Source organism: Chenopodium album, chromosome 14, assembly GCF_948465745.1.
Source record: "Chenopodium album chromosome 14, dcCheAlbu1.1, whole genome shotgun sequence".
NCBI classification, from domain to species: domain Eukaryota; kingdom Viridiplantae; phylum Streptophyta; class Magnoliopsida; order Caryophyllales; family Amaranthaceae; genus Chenopodium; species Chenopodium album.
This window is the reverse complement of record NC_137847.1, coordinates 49782734-49795765: the sequence shown is the minus strand read 5'-3', so window position 1 is coordinate 49795765 and position 13032 is coordinate 49782734. Positions and strand designations below refer to the sequence as shown.

The 13032-nt window shown below is 32.8% G+C and overlaps 1 protein-coding gene across 2 annotated transcripts; it reads left to right on the top strand.

Annotated features, from left to right (window-relative positions):
* The first annotated feature begins 466 nt into the window (after nt 1-466).
* On the top strand, nt 467-5778 carry LOC145577429 (3',5'-bisphosphate nucleotidase AHL-like). 2 transcript variants are annotated; one of them, XM_081634859.1, is made up of 4 exons: nt 467-956; nt 2817-3273; nt 4046-4394; nt 5458-5778. In XM_081634859.1, the coding sequence occupies exons 1-3, from the start codon at nt 614-616 to the stop codon at nt 4347-4349; spliced, it is 1104 nt and encodes a 367-aa protein (XP_081490985.1). In that variant the 5' UTR covers nt 467-613; the 3' UTR covers nt 4350-4394; nt 5458-5778. The 2 variants fall into 2 exon arrangements, with proteins under 2 accessions (XP_081490985.1, XP_081490984.1); XM_081634858.1 differs by having other exon boundaries at nt 470-956; nt 2817-3504.
* Nucleotides 5779-13032: the final 7254 nt, after the last annotated feature.

Sequence of the window (13032 nt, the reverse complement as noted above, 5' to 3'; positions counted from 1 at the left end):
AATGTAGGTGAGGAAGACGGAAATTAGGGTTTATGTAAAAAAAAAATGAAAATTAAGTACATGCAAATATAAGCTAGAAAATGAAGAAGTGATGCGAAATTTTAGAGAAAATGTAGTTAAGTTGAGAGTAATGGAGTGTAACTGCAGAAAACGTGGGGAAGAAGAAGGAGGAGAAAGGCGGAACGTTGGAAGCGTTTTTTTTTTTTAAAAAAAAAATCAAAAAATGATTGATAATTAATAGTCGGGCCGCGCGCGGGCCGAACTATTAAAAGACGGGCCGCGCGCGGGCCGGTAAGTAGAACGGACTCACATGAGTCCGTTCTACACAATATTTTTCGTAGTTAAAAATTTTCCATCAACAATTTATTTGAGAGTAAGGAATAACTTAATGGTTAGAGCAGCAATCAACGATTTTTTTGAGAGGGAGCGATAGCTCAAAACCTCATGTGATTAGAGCTTCCTATATACGAAGTAGGCTATATTGCATCCCCACGTAGCAGATAATATAAAACATCTTGTTTCAAAATCAAAGCACATATCAAATTCATCACCATCATCAGTTCATCATCGTCTTTGCAAAAGGTGTAACCGTGGGAAATCGCCAACCATAAAAATGCCTGTAATATATCGATCAACACTTTCTTCTCAACTACCATTTTCTTTGACTAGTAAACAATTTACCCAATTCACCTTTAATCATACCAAAATCACCTTCTCTTCTCACTCCAATTTTTCCAGAATTTGCTGCTTAAAACCCTCAATTATGGAGAAAAATGCTCTATTAAACCCCACAATTTCAGAGTCAACGGAAGATAAATATTCTGCGGAATTGGATGTTGCTGTTAAAGCTGTTCAATTGGCTTGTTCTTTATGTCAAAGGGTACAAGAGGGTTTGATTTCTAAGGCTAATTCTCTTGTTCAATCCAAAGATGATAAATCCCTTGTCACAATTGCAGGTAAATTTTATAATTTTGTTTGAAATTTTCAATTTTGTAAGATGGGTTCGTAATTTTTTTTGCAATTTTATCTATTGAATTATAATGGGTTGATTGTAAATATTTGAATTTTGAGTTTATAGAATCATTGTTGGATTTTGAATTTAAATAAGGAATTTGGTGACTGATTGGTTTAGTTTTAGTCAGTTTGAAGTTTTTTGACTAGTTTGGGAAATTAGGTGAATTTTTGGGAGAAGGAAAATGTACAATTGAGAAGGATAATGGCCCTTTGTATAATTTACTGGAGAATTGTATTATAACATATTGACATGGATATCATTTGTCTTTCTCTCTAATGTCAATATACAATGGATGGTTTTGTTAAATGAAGTTTGTAGTATGCTAAACTTAGCGGTAAGGACTATGCATTAATAACACCAATCGACGCATGATTTTGTCATGATTTGCATTTGTTATTGATTTAGGAAATGTATTTGATGCTAGTGCGTTGCCCTTAGGGCTACATAGTATTGCAAAACTTGTAAAAAGAAAAAAAAAAGGTGAAAGACGGGTTCTTGAATGAAGATAGTTTCATTTACTATAGAAACTTAAGCCAATAAACCGAGGGTAAGAGAGTGTAGAAAGTGGGAATGCAGGGTATGCATAAGAAAATGGAGAAGACAGAATGTTTTAAGAGGAGTTTATGTAAGAAGTAATAAGAGAATGTTGGTGTAACAAAAAGTTTCGCTAGTATGGCAAAACACAAAAGCATAACTAACGTAAAGGAACTAAAGGTAGTACAAAAATCTAACAGGCAGTTCTTGCAATAAAGTGGACAAGAGAAGTGGTAAAAAAATAGCAATGAAAAAATTTTAGACCAAGATTTAGTGAATAGAGAAAGTCCTTATTCTGGGACTAAGGCTTTGTTGTTGTAGAATTTCCTTATTTAATAAGCTCGTTATTAATTAATGTATTAGAACACAGTTCTCATATGTTTGCAGTGTTTGACATAGTTCCTTGAGGAGCTAAAAACCAGTCTGTTTCTCCGTAGACCACACTAAGTAAGTAAATAATTTACATAATGCCTTTGAAAACGAGGGCTTATGTGGAAAGGATCCCTCTATCCCTTTCATCTTATGTCTTACCAATCAAGTATTGATTTTTAGTTGGTGACATACCAAAATTAGTACGAGTTAGGATACAAGATTGTACCTGAAATGCACTTATGAATATATGGTCCCATCATTCCATCTCGTCCATATGGGATAACTACTTTTAAAAGCAACATACCTTGTAAAAATAATTAGGAGTTGTTATATAACATATTTGTTGGGTTTTCATTTTTTTTTCCCCATTCAGTATGACTGTGTAGTTGTTTAGATAAGTAAAAGTTATTGCCACTAAAACTTAGTTAAAATTTTACTTGGAAAAAAATGTTGGTGTAGCAAGAAGTTAGTATGGAGGACTGGAGGAGATTCTTGAATGGACCCAATGATCTATTTTCGGTTACTTGGCTTTTGTTTCGTGAATTCATGTAGAAGAGGATTTATATTTGGCAGGGTTGCCAGAAGTCCAGAACTATTATCTATTATTGAAACTAGTATGTTCTGGTTGTTGATTTTTATTTAACCACCCAAATTGATTTTCTTAAATTTTGTCACTGAAACAAACATTAGGATTGTAACATCTCCAACTTCTTCTAATATTTTTACTGAAGTTATTCTTATAGGGAGTATGAGAACCCACTTAAGGCTTTAAGCTGTGGATCATCCAACACATCATGAATTGAAATTTTCTGAGTCAATTGAATTCTAACAAGTCATTTTTTTTTTTCTATAACTTGGCTCTTGTATAATCTAGTTCATTGTGTTATGTAATCAGATTGGAGTGTCCAAGCTACTATCAGCTGGGTACTGTCTGAATCTTTTGGCATTAAAAATGTCTCGATTGTAGCCGAGGAAGATATTGAAGCTCTTTCAAAACCTGAGGCAACTGTCCTCTTAGATTCTGTAGTACAAACTGTCAACGAGTGTTTAGCTGAAGCACCTCAATTTGGAATTAAAGGTCCGATAAAACCCCTAAAGAAAGCAGAAGTTCTTGAGGCAATAAGGCAGTGCAATTCCATTGGTGGCCCTAGTGGTAGATTTTGGGTTCTGGATCCCGTTGACGGCACATTAGGTTTTGTGCGTGGGGATCAATATGCAGTTGCTCTAGCACTGATTGAGGATGGAGAAGTTGTGCTTGGAGTTTTAGGATGCCCTAATTACCCACTAAGGAAGGAGTGGCTATCATATCATCAACGTTACTATAGGATCATATCCAAGCTTACCCCACCAAGGTCAGAGTCTTGGGATAAAGGTTTTGTATTATATGCTAGAAAAGGTAGTGGTAAATCTTGGATGCAGCCATTACTTCCACAATCTATGAACTTGGTCGAGTTAAAATCTCCCAGACCTGTCTATGTGTCTCTCGTTGAAGATCCTTCCTTGGCTACCTTCTGTGAGCCTGTTGAAAGGGCGAATTCTAGCCATTCTTTCACTGCTGGACTTGCTCACAGTGTCGGAGTTAGGTGCATCTCTCTTTTTCATACGAAGTTCTGAAAGCTTGTTCTTATCCCAACTTCGGTTTCTGTTACTTTCTTGTTTTATTTGATTTTAATTATAGGAGATGTTAGTCATTTAACTAAACTGCTTATTCAAAGTTCACTTGTCCAAACCAAGCAGAAAACCTCTATTCAGATTACTTATGGAGTTATTTCTCTTTGGTGTGTGAGAGCAGGCCTTACTTGGACCATTTGGTGGTGCTATACCTCTGTCCTGAAAAGATGGTTGAAATATCAATGAGAAGAAACATTAGACCTACACCACTCACCAGCACCACCCCCCTCCCCCTCTTTCCCAGTTTGCGCTTAGGACAAATCCTAGTGGATATTACGTCCTAAAACCCTAGCAATACACTTCTAATTCTGAAAATTTTAGGGTTCATATTTCCCTGTATGATTGATTCATTACAGTGTCATAAAATAAAATGGGAAATGCCACTCTCTTCTTCTTCCTAACAATGTATCACCGATTGTTTGCTGATATATTCTTTATATTCTTCTGCTGCAGTAAGGAACCTTTGCGTGTATACAGCATGGTCAAATATGCTGCTGTTGCTCGTGGTGATGCAGAGATATTCATGAAGTTTGCAAAGTCTGGTTACAAGGAGAAGATATGGGATCATGCAGCTGGTACTGTTATCATACAAGAGGCTGGCGGTGTGGTAACGGATGCAGGAGGGCACCCCTTGAACTTCTCAAATGGTATATATTTGGAAGGTCTTGACCGTGGTATTATTGCTTGTGCTGGAGTTCAGCTACATCAAAAAATTATCCAAGCTGTGGATGCTAGCTGGGATTCCTCCTGCTTGTGACTTACTAAACAAAGGAGACCAAAAGGAGTCCAGATTTTTTTCCTGGTAAGCAGTTATTTTTTACAAGGTAGCCGTAGAATGACTACTATGACTGTAGGACATACGAGTAGAAAAGACTGATAAACATATTTCTTAGCATTACAATGATGAATACAATATTAAAAGCATTGAGAAGGATTTTGTATGCCTTGTAATTAAAATAGAACTTGAACCTTAGATTTGGTTTTGCCTGTTTGTGTACTAATCAGCAAAGAGGGCTCTTATTTCAATAAATTCTGAATTTTTGTGTTATCATATGCAGCTAACTGAGGAATTGGTACAAGCTTTGTTGAAAATGAGAGTTGGCAAGTAGAGGTGGGAATATGAGTTTAAACTAGATAGTAGAGGCCAACATGATTGATTAAATGTTTAGGATAGCTGCAATATTATACCATATCACCCAAGTACTACTAACAAGAGTCCTTCGTAGGGCACCTTAAGGGAGGGGTTAGATCACTCAGATGTTTTCGAGCTCATACACATGCAACTCAGTGACAACGCAAAGGGTGTTTCTTCTAGACCCCAGATTTATAAACCATTGACTTGCTGACTCAGTATGTGAAAAGCAGAAGAGTTTACCCTCTTTCTTAAATAAATTCATGATTTTCAAGATCAAGTGAGCAATGCTTATTAGTTATAACTGCTATATCTTACTGTGTAATTATTTATCTTAAACATCTGGTGTGCTTAGGAAAATAGTAGGAGTAATCTTGATTTCATAGCATGTCGATGATTTTCTTAATACTTGTAAATTGGCTGTTAATCTTGTTATATAAGTCATTTCACTGTACATATTACTGATATTAGCAAGAAACACTATACAAGTATAAATTTGTTATGAGCAAACAAACTCTTGATGTTTACTGTGATTTGTAGTACCTATCTTCTGATTATTACCCTTTTAAGCATGATTACTCGAGTATTTTAAAGGAGACATCAACCATACTTCTTATGCATATGCCTTGTGATGCCCTGGAATCTTAGTGACATTTAGGTGCTATGAAATTACTCTGTTATAGCTGAAGTACACTGATATTTGCTGTTGCTGACATGAAAGTTGGCCTTACAGGGTAATAAGACCAGCAACAATCCTGGGATCATCTTTGACGAGCATAATGACTTGAGAATTGGCAATTTGGCATGTTCACTAGTTGCAGTTGCATCAGGTCTTCACCTCTCCTATATAACTCTGTAATTCAAAATTTATGCAGTATTGTTTACTGCTGTGTACAGATACAACATATGGAATGCAGTTTTGCAGTTTGTAATTATGCATTTTGAGATCCTTTCTACGTTGTGGCTTTGACATAATGATCGATCATTTTTGGTCATTATTCAGTTAAAAAAAAATCAATAAAGTATAAATGACAAGAACAATGCTGGATCGAAATATATTTTAATCAAGGTTTATATTGGATACTTAAGTTTGAATCAGCAAAAATCAATTCAATCATTTGTGCTCCCTTTGTGTAGTCTGCTTCATATGTTGAAAGTTTTACATAAGAGATTGAATTTAACAAAAGCAAGAGATGCATTCCCCATCGTCACTAGAATTTTTGACAATGGATCTCGAAATAATATGGTGCAAAAACATGGATTATAGCCTTTATTTTTGGAGAATCTTTGAATATTTCAAATTTGAAAAGAAAAGAGACCAAGGAGCTTCACCAGAACGCCACCCAAGTGGTTTGAATAGTCTAATTTACCTCTGAAAAACACATGTCTAGTTATAGACATGCCTCTCGTCATAGAAATGGTGCAAATGTGATGCCTTGGGGAATCTTCGATATTTTGGACCTAAATAGAAAAGGGGCCGGGGTGGTTTCTTTGGACCACATAACCCACTTTAATTGTTAGAACTGTCCACTTTGCCTTAAATCGATATTTTTGTTGGTTACAAATGTCTCTCATCAGTAAATGATTGTTACCATGATCTTTTATCTGACTAATTAATGGACATAGATGTTTCCAATTAACATTTTATGAATTTAGGATGCAATCCCCATCATCACTCGAGTTTTCGTCATTAGTCTCGAAATCTTCAAAAATAATCCGATTTACAATGTATTTTTTTTAATGAAATTAACAACAAATATGTAATTATAATATTATATTAAGGAATAAAGTTCAAAACTGTTTTTCTTTTTTCTTCTTTTTTTTCAAACTAAAGCACCCAAATTTTGTAAAACAAATGAGAAACAAAAGCTGAACAATTTGCTCCAATCCTCTTTCTATTCTATGCACCACCTAGCACTTAATCTGTTTGCATGATAGGTATAAAGTCAATTATATTGAATGTATAAAATCATTTACACTATGTTTGGATAGAAAGAATTAAAGGGAAAGAAAGAGAAGAGAAAAAGAGAGGTGTAACATCCTTTGTTTGAATATTCAATACAAGAACGCTCCCCTTATAATAAATCAAATCTCTACATTGTTGAAGAGATTTAAAAGTAAAATAGACGCTCACCTCCTCCCTTACCTCACCTCCCTTTCCCTTTCCCTTCCCTTTTTTCCTTCGAAAATGGGGAAAATATCTCCTTAACAATGTGCCAATATTGCCATTTATTGTGTGTTATTTGCATAGTGATCATGTAAGTCTTGAACATTTGGGCTTGTATTAAAATTGGATCCACAAATATGTTATTTCCTAGGCCCCACAAAAGAAGAAAGTGGAAAATTATTGAAAAGTTGGATATAAGTATTACGTAGTCCATTAGTAGACATATCCCAAACAATAGGCCAATAACGTATTAGGATTAAGGGTTATCACATGGTAAAGCTATATGGCCCAATTATCTTATAATGATGCTTTGACAAAATTGTTCAAACCTAAAGTTCTCACTCATGGCCATGTTACCAATTGCCCATATGTCGGCCTAGGGCTTCCTACTAATTTTCCTTTACAAAGTATGATATCGATAAGGATCGATATGTTTTTCTGGTGTTTAGAGAGCCACAAAGATGAGTAATGAAAATTGATCCTATGATTACATTACCTGAAATTGAGAGAGGAGCTCTAACCACTTGAGTTATTCCTCATTCTATCTCATAATGGTATCAATATGTGAATGTCGATTAGTTTGTTAGTAAAGATTTGAAAGTGTTTTAAGATTGGTGTTTGATCAACTAATGTTTATATCAATGTCCATTTATTCATTATAGAACATATAGTACTAAATTATTTGAAATTAAAGCTTAGATCCTACAAATATATTGAAAAAAAAAAATATATCGTCAAACATATTTTTTCAAATTGAGACAGGGAGGAAATAATTTGCACCTTTCAATTTTTTAGCATATCCTTATTTTGACAACATCATTTTTTTAATTATGCATGCCTACATGTTACATTTTATTATGCCGTTTATGTACTCATGTTAACGTTACATGTGATTTGCATATAGATGTTAAGATGAAAATCTATATACTACCTCGGTTAGATATTATATGCAACTTTGGAATATTTTATATTTTATAAATAATACCTAAAAGTTGCACATAATATTTAACGAAGGTAGTATGAGCTGTTACGTTACAATCGGTATCGTTCATGAGATACGATGAGTAACAACTACGGAGTAACGAGTATTGCCATCTCAGCTGATCTGATTGCAGGTAGTTCATAGGAAGAATGAAAAGAATTAAAAGTGATAGATGAAATAGCATTCAACAATTTCTCTTTTGTTTTGATGATTTAAATTAAATACGGAGTATAAGTGTATAACATATAAAGTGTTATGTTCATTCTCTTTATTTTCAATATATATACTTAAACTGTATCAAACTATTGACTATCCTATAATTGTTCTTGCAATCTTTATTTATCACGCAACAAAAATGACGATATAGGTGTACAATTTTTTGGTGAAGTATATAGGTGTACTATTGTAGTACGGCATTCTCGTTATTTATGAGGGTCTTTCGTATATTAGGAGAAACGCTAATAAATGATATAGGATAAATTAAAATTTGGAAGCGATATATTCATATACTTGGACCAATTGGATGTTGTTGCTGTAATGAATGAGACTAGATTTGGTTGGGAGGACCACATATTCGATCCCCCGCAATAACAATAATTGGCAAGGGATCGGACTGTTACCTGACCATTCAGAATTGATTCTCGAATTCAGATTAGCTAAAGGGTGAAACGGATGGAATACCAAAAAAATATACTTGTATATATACTTGGAAAATATTTTATAAAGCTTTGATAAGATTAGCATGTGGACATAACCCTACAAGCATTTATAAGGATCATAGACTAGAGATTTGTATCATACAACATGTACATGGGGTGGGTGCAACTTAACGCGGTATTGTAGAGTTTTGTAAGTAATGTGAAAATAAATGCTGGCAATTCATTTCAAATATAACTCTGTCACTACACATGCTCTTAATTTTAGTACATCAATAGTGTATAAGGTTCGCAGAGTTGGGTTGAGAGTCTTGAAACTAATTGTTTCAGGTTGAAAAAAAAAGGAGGATCGGAGATTGAATGCTTAGATATTAACGTACGTATTATACTAGTTTAATATCTATTGGTTTCAAGATGGAACCTTGTTGGACTTGTATGTGATTAGACTTTCCTTGGATGGGGCATATATACACAAAATTGGGATATATGATTTTGAACTTTGGTTCATCTTTGATCCATCAATGCAACTAGTTTAAACCGTATGATAGCACAACTAGGTTCATATATGGGTGGGGGACCTTAGCTTAGCTTGGGACTGAACATAAGTATTAAATTTTATGGTTTGGAAAAGTTCAAAATAGATTTGGAATAGGATGGATGATGCACGCTTGCTCTTAACAAAACTAGTAATAAACCAATTGCTAAAGTCTACTAGGTTAAGATAATCAATCGCCACTCTAGTATCTTGAGGTCATTGATTTTTAAAATTATACTCAGAAAATTACAATCATGTAAAATAGAAATAAAAACTTTATTATTTGAGGATAAAGATAATACATATGACAAATAATTGTACTTTAATCAATTATTTTTTATTTTTTATTATTACAAAGTATAAATTAACGGTTATAATTTGATTTCAAATGAAAATAATGGCTCCATTTTAGAAAGAGGCTATGCGAGTTATTTTGTTCTTTGGAATCTTCTAACCACTGTAAAATTCTTTTGATTAGAGGTAATTGTCAAAATCATGTCCAAATTTTCAACAAGTAGTTGAAAATTTTTCATAAAAATCGTCAATAATTACAATAATTTTATAATATAAGCATAGGAGTACATCTTAAAAAGGAGATATTTAAGCAGGAAATTGAGGGTGCCTACTGCCTACCCACATTAATCAATCGCTCAAGAATGTTGTGTATATACAGAAAATTTGACAAATAATCAAAATAAGATCTCAAGATATTGACTTTTTAAAAACGTCATAAATTAAATTATTATGATAATGAATTGACAAATGAAAAGAGGGCCATTTGGGAATTTTCTTAGCTTAGGATGGCCAGATTACGAAGTAATTGCTTCTCATCACCCAACATTTATCTTGCAATCTACCCTTGTTTTGCATTTAATGTTATTATTGATATTCATGTAGCTAGCTTAGCTCAACCCATCTCTTATCAATCCTTTTTAACACTTGGCTTACACCATGACGATTAATTGATTAGCATGTTTGTGTAAGTAATTTTGGTAGTTGAATAAAGAAATATCTGTGCCAAAAAACCGTACCTAGGACACAAGGACGACAGACAACTTAGACAATAACATGTGTTTTAGTTTTAGCTATCAACTTCTTGACCAAATTAAATTTAATTGATCGAACTACAGTTGAGTTTGGGGAGATGGTTTAGGGTTTAGGGTATCATAGAAACAATCATAATTTTTTTTTTTTTTTTTTTTTTCATATATATGTATTAAAAAAAAAAAAAATCATATATAGTAAACTATACTCTTATGTTCGTTTCCTTTTGTTAGTTACTATTTGACTATTTTTCTCTCACAAAAAGATTTCAAACATAACCAATAAATAAAAACGAAGGGAATTGCTACTAATATCGAATTAACACGTACAAATATTCAATTACACAAGACACAACTATACACATACAAAACTTTCACATCAATATCTGGACCAATTAAGAAAGCTCTTGGATCACCTCATAACAAATTTGTCTTACAAGTTTGACTTCAGTTGTACGATTGGCTTAAGATTGTGAGAGTAGATTACGGTGAATGATAATTTAAATAAAGCAGCAATTATTGTTAATAGAGATGTTTTCGAGTGTGGTGCCATCTGCTATATAAGGAGCATTCGCGGACACATATTTGGTTCGATCATTATCTATGCTAGCTAGAGGTGTAACCGTGTAATAACGCCACACATGGTTAAAACTCGAAGGGGCTATCTAGGCCATGGCTCGCCCTATACGTTTAAAAATCGTGCAACGAACTAGATTATTAGTATAAATCATTATTAAGTACACAAGAGTACAAAATTATATACTGGAGCTTTAGTTGGCCTACCATGTATACCCTCTTGCGCTCTATATCGAAAATTTCCCTTTTGTTCCCTTCTAATTCTTTCTATGATTGTCAAGTTCCTTTGTTTTTTTCCTTTCCTTTATTGCATTCTACTGTTGTCTTTTACTATTCTAAATATTGTCTTCTCCTTAATGCTTTTATGGTTTATCAATTTGTAAAGCTAAAATTATTTGATTGGAAAAAAAAATTAAAAAATAAATAAATCTTACTCCACTAGGAAAATATTTTAATCAGATTAATTCAGTTATAAAGAACAGAGTTTAAGAGTTGTGAATTAAAAGGGTATAGAGTAATGGATAGCATAGAGAATATTATTCAGTGATGAACATATATATAGGTACAATAATGTCATAGAAATCAACACTCATAAGGCATAATTAATATGAGTATATGTCTAAATAATTCTACATTACAATACTTATTCTTCTTTTTCGTAATATTGCAAACAACTAAAGTTTGAACTCGACTCCAATTAGCATATATGAAGCATATCAATACATTATCTACACCCTTGCTCCAAAAACATTATAGATGGTGCTCCCATGATATATACTGCATACGTGCGTGCGCACCCGCGTTGCACACACTAGCACATGACATAATTTGTGCACATGAAATAGATCGCGTGGTTGTCATGCCTGTGCACTCACTCTTTTCACTTGTACACTCTTTAAGTCCTTAGTCTTCCATAATTTAAGACTATTGATATATTTATTAATCTATATGGTATGTCATAATGTCACACTCAGGGCCTGTTCTGATTGAATAAAGTGAGCTGAATTGAATTAAACTAAACTGAATATTTTATTAAAGAAGGAAATTAAGAAAAGAAATGAACTGAACTAATTAAAACTGAACTGAACTGAACTAATTGAAATTGAACTGAACTGAAAATAAACTGAAGAGAATAGACAATTAAACTTTTTATCTATTCTTAAACTTCTTATCTAGGAAGTATTTCACTACAAGTATATGAATTTAAAACCATAAAAGAGCTAGCACTCCAAACAACACGGAAAGACTACATGCCAATTGCATAAAAATGAAAAATGAAAAATGAAAAATGGAAAAAAAAAAAAAAAAAGTTCATGTATTGTGATAGCCATTAATAAAAACCACCTACTTTATAAACTATTTTGACCAAAAAAGTTGAACCTTCCAAGTGTATAGTGTACCACAAAGTTCGTTCAATTGGATTTGGCTTTCCACCAATTTCCTATTTCGGATTATAGATAGTGAGCTCAATCAATTTTGCACCTTTTTAATCCACCATGTGGGTCCCACCCCTAAAATTAAAAACGAAGGATTATTTTTGTGCACCTCTAAAAATTTCCACGCCTACATGCAATCAAAGCAACCCTGTCTGCTCAGATTACCACAATTGCAAGTGCTCTTTATAACCATGATTAATGTCATCCAACCTACTCCTTTTTCTTTAATTAATTTTATTTAAATCCATCTTACACCCCATACCTAAGTTGCCCATGTGTTCTACATATGTTAATCAACTAGCTAGCACTAATTGCCTCTTTTGAAATTTATATGGTGACTTAACTAATATTTCTATCTATAATAACCTCTCAGTAATGACGACTTTAAATTAATCCCTACATCATTTAATTCAATTCAATTATGATTATTGCCGCTTTATTGTTTGAAATTGATTTTTTTTTTTTAAATACTAGTAGTTAACATCTCGTGAAAATTGTAGGTGAATTCGTAATAATAAAACACCTGCTTCATTTTTTATGGATTATTCTTCATACATCGTTTTAAATTTCGTTTTTATTTATTATTATTTTTTTTAACTTTTTGTTGCGGCCACTCAAAAACTAAAGTATTAATAATGGTTATTTTTTTTCAAAATGGATAAATTTATAACATAAGCACGTCAAAAAATATGTTTAATATCATTATATATCAATGAGTACTTATAATAAAAAAAAATTTAAGCACTTTGATTTTGATTGAGATATCAATCAATCAATACTATATACTAAAGTAATCACCAGCTTTATCACTAAAGTACACGTGTCGCGTTTATATTTAAAAAAATTCCCTCCAAAACTTTACTTCATTTTTTTTTGGTTAAAAAAATTAAGATAATGTATTTTTTAAGAAAAA

Bases quoted from the DNA above. Each gene is read 5' to 3' on its own strand.
- LOC145577429 (XM_081634858.1), top strand. From the start codon at position 614: ATGCCTGTAATATATCGATCAACACTTTCTTCTCAACTACCATTTTCT. The intron at 957-2,816 runs GTAAATTTTATA...TTATGTAATCAG, and splicing joins ATCCCTTGTCACAATTGCAG to ATTGGAGTGTCCAAGCTACT. The intron at 3,505-4,045 runs GTGCATCTCTCT...CTTCTGCTGCAG, and splicing joins GCTCACAGTGTCGGAGTTAG to TAAGGAACCTTTGCGTGTAT.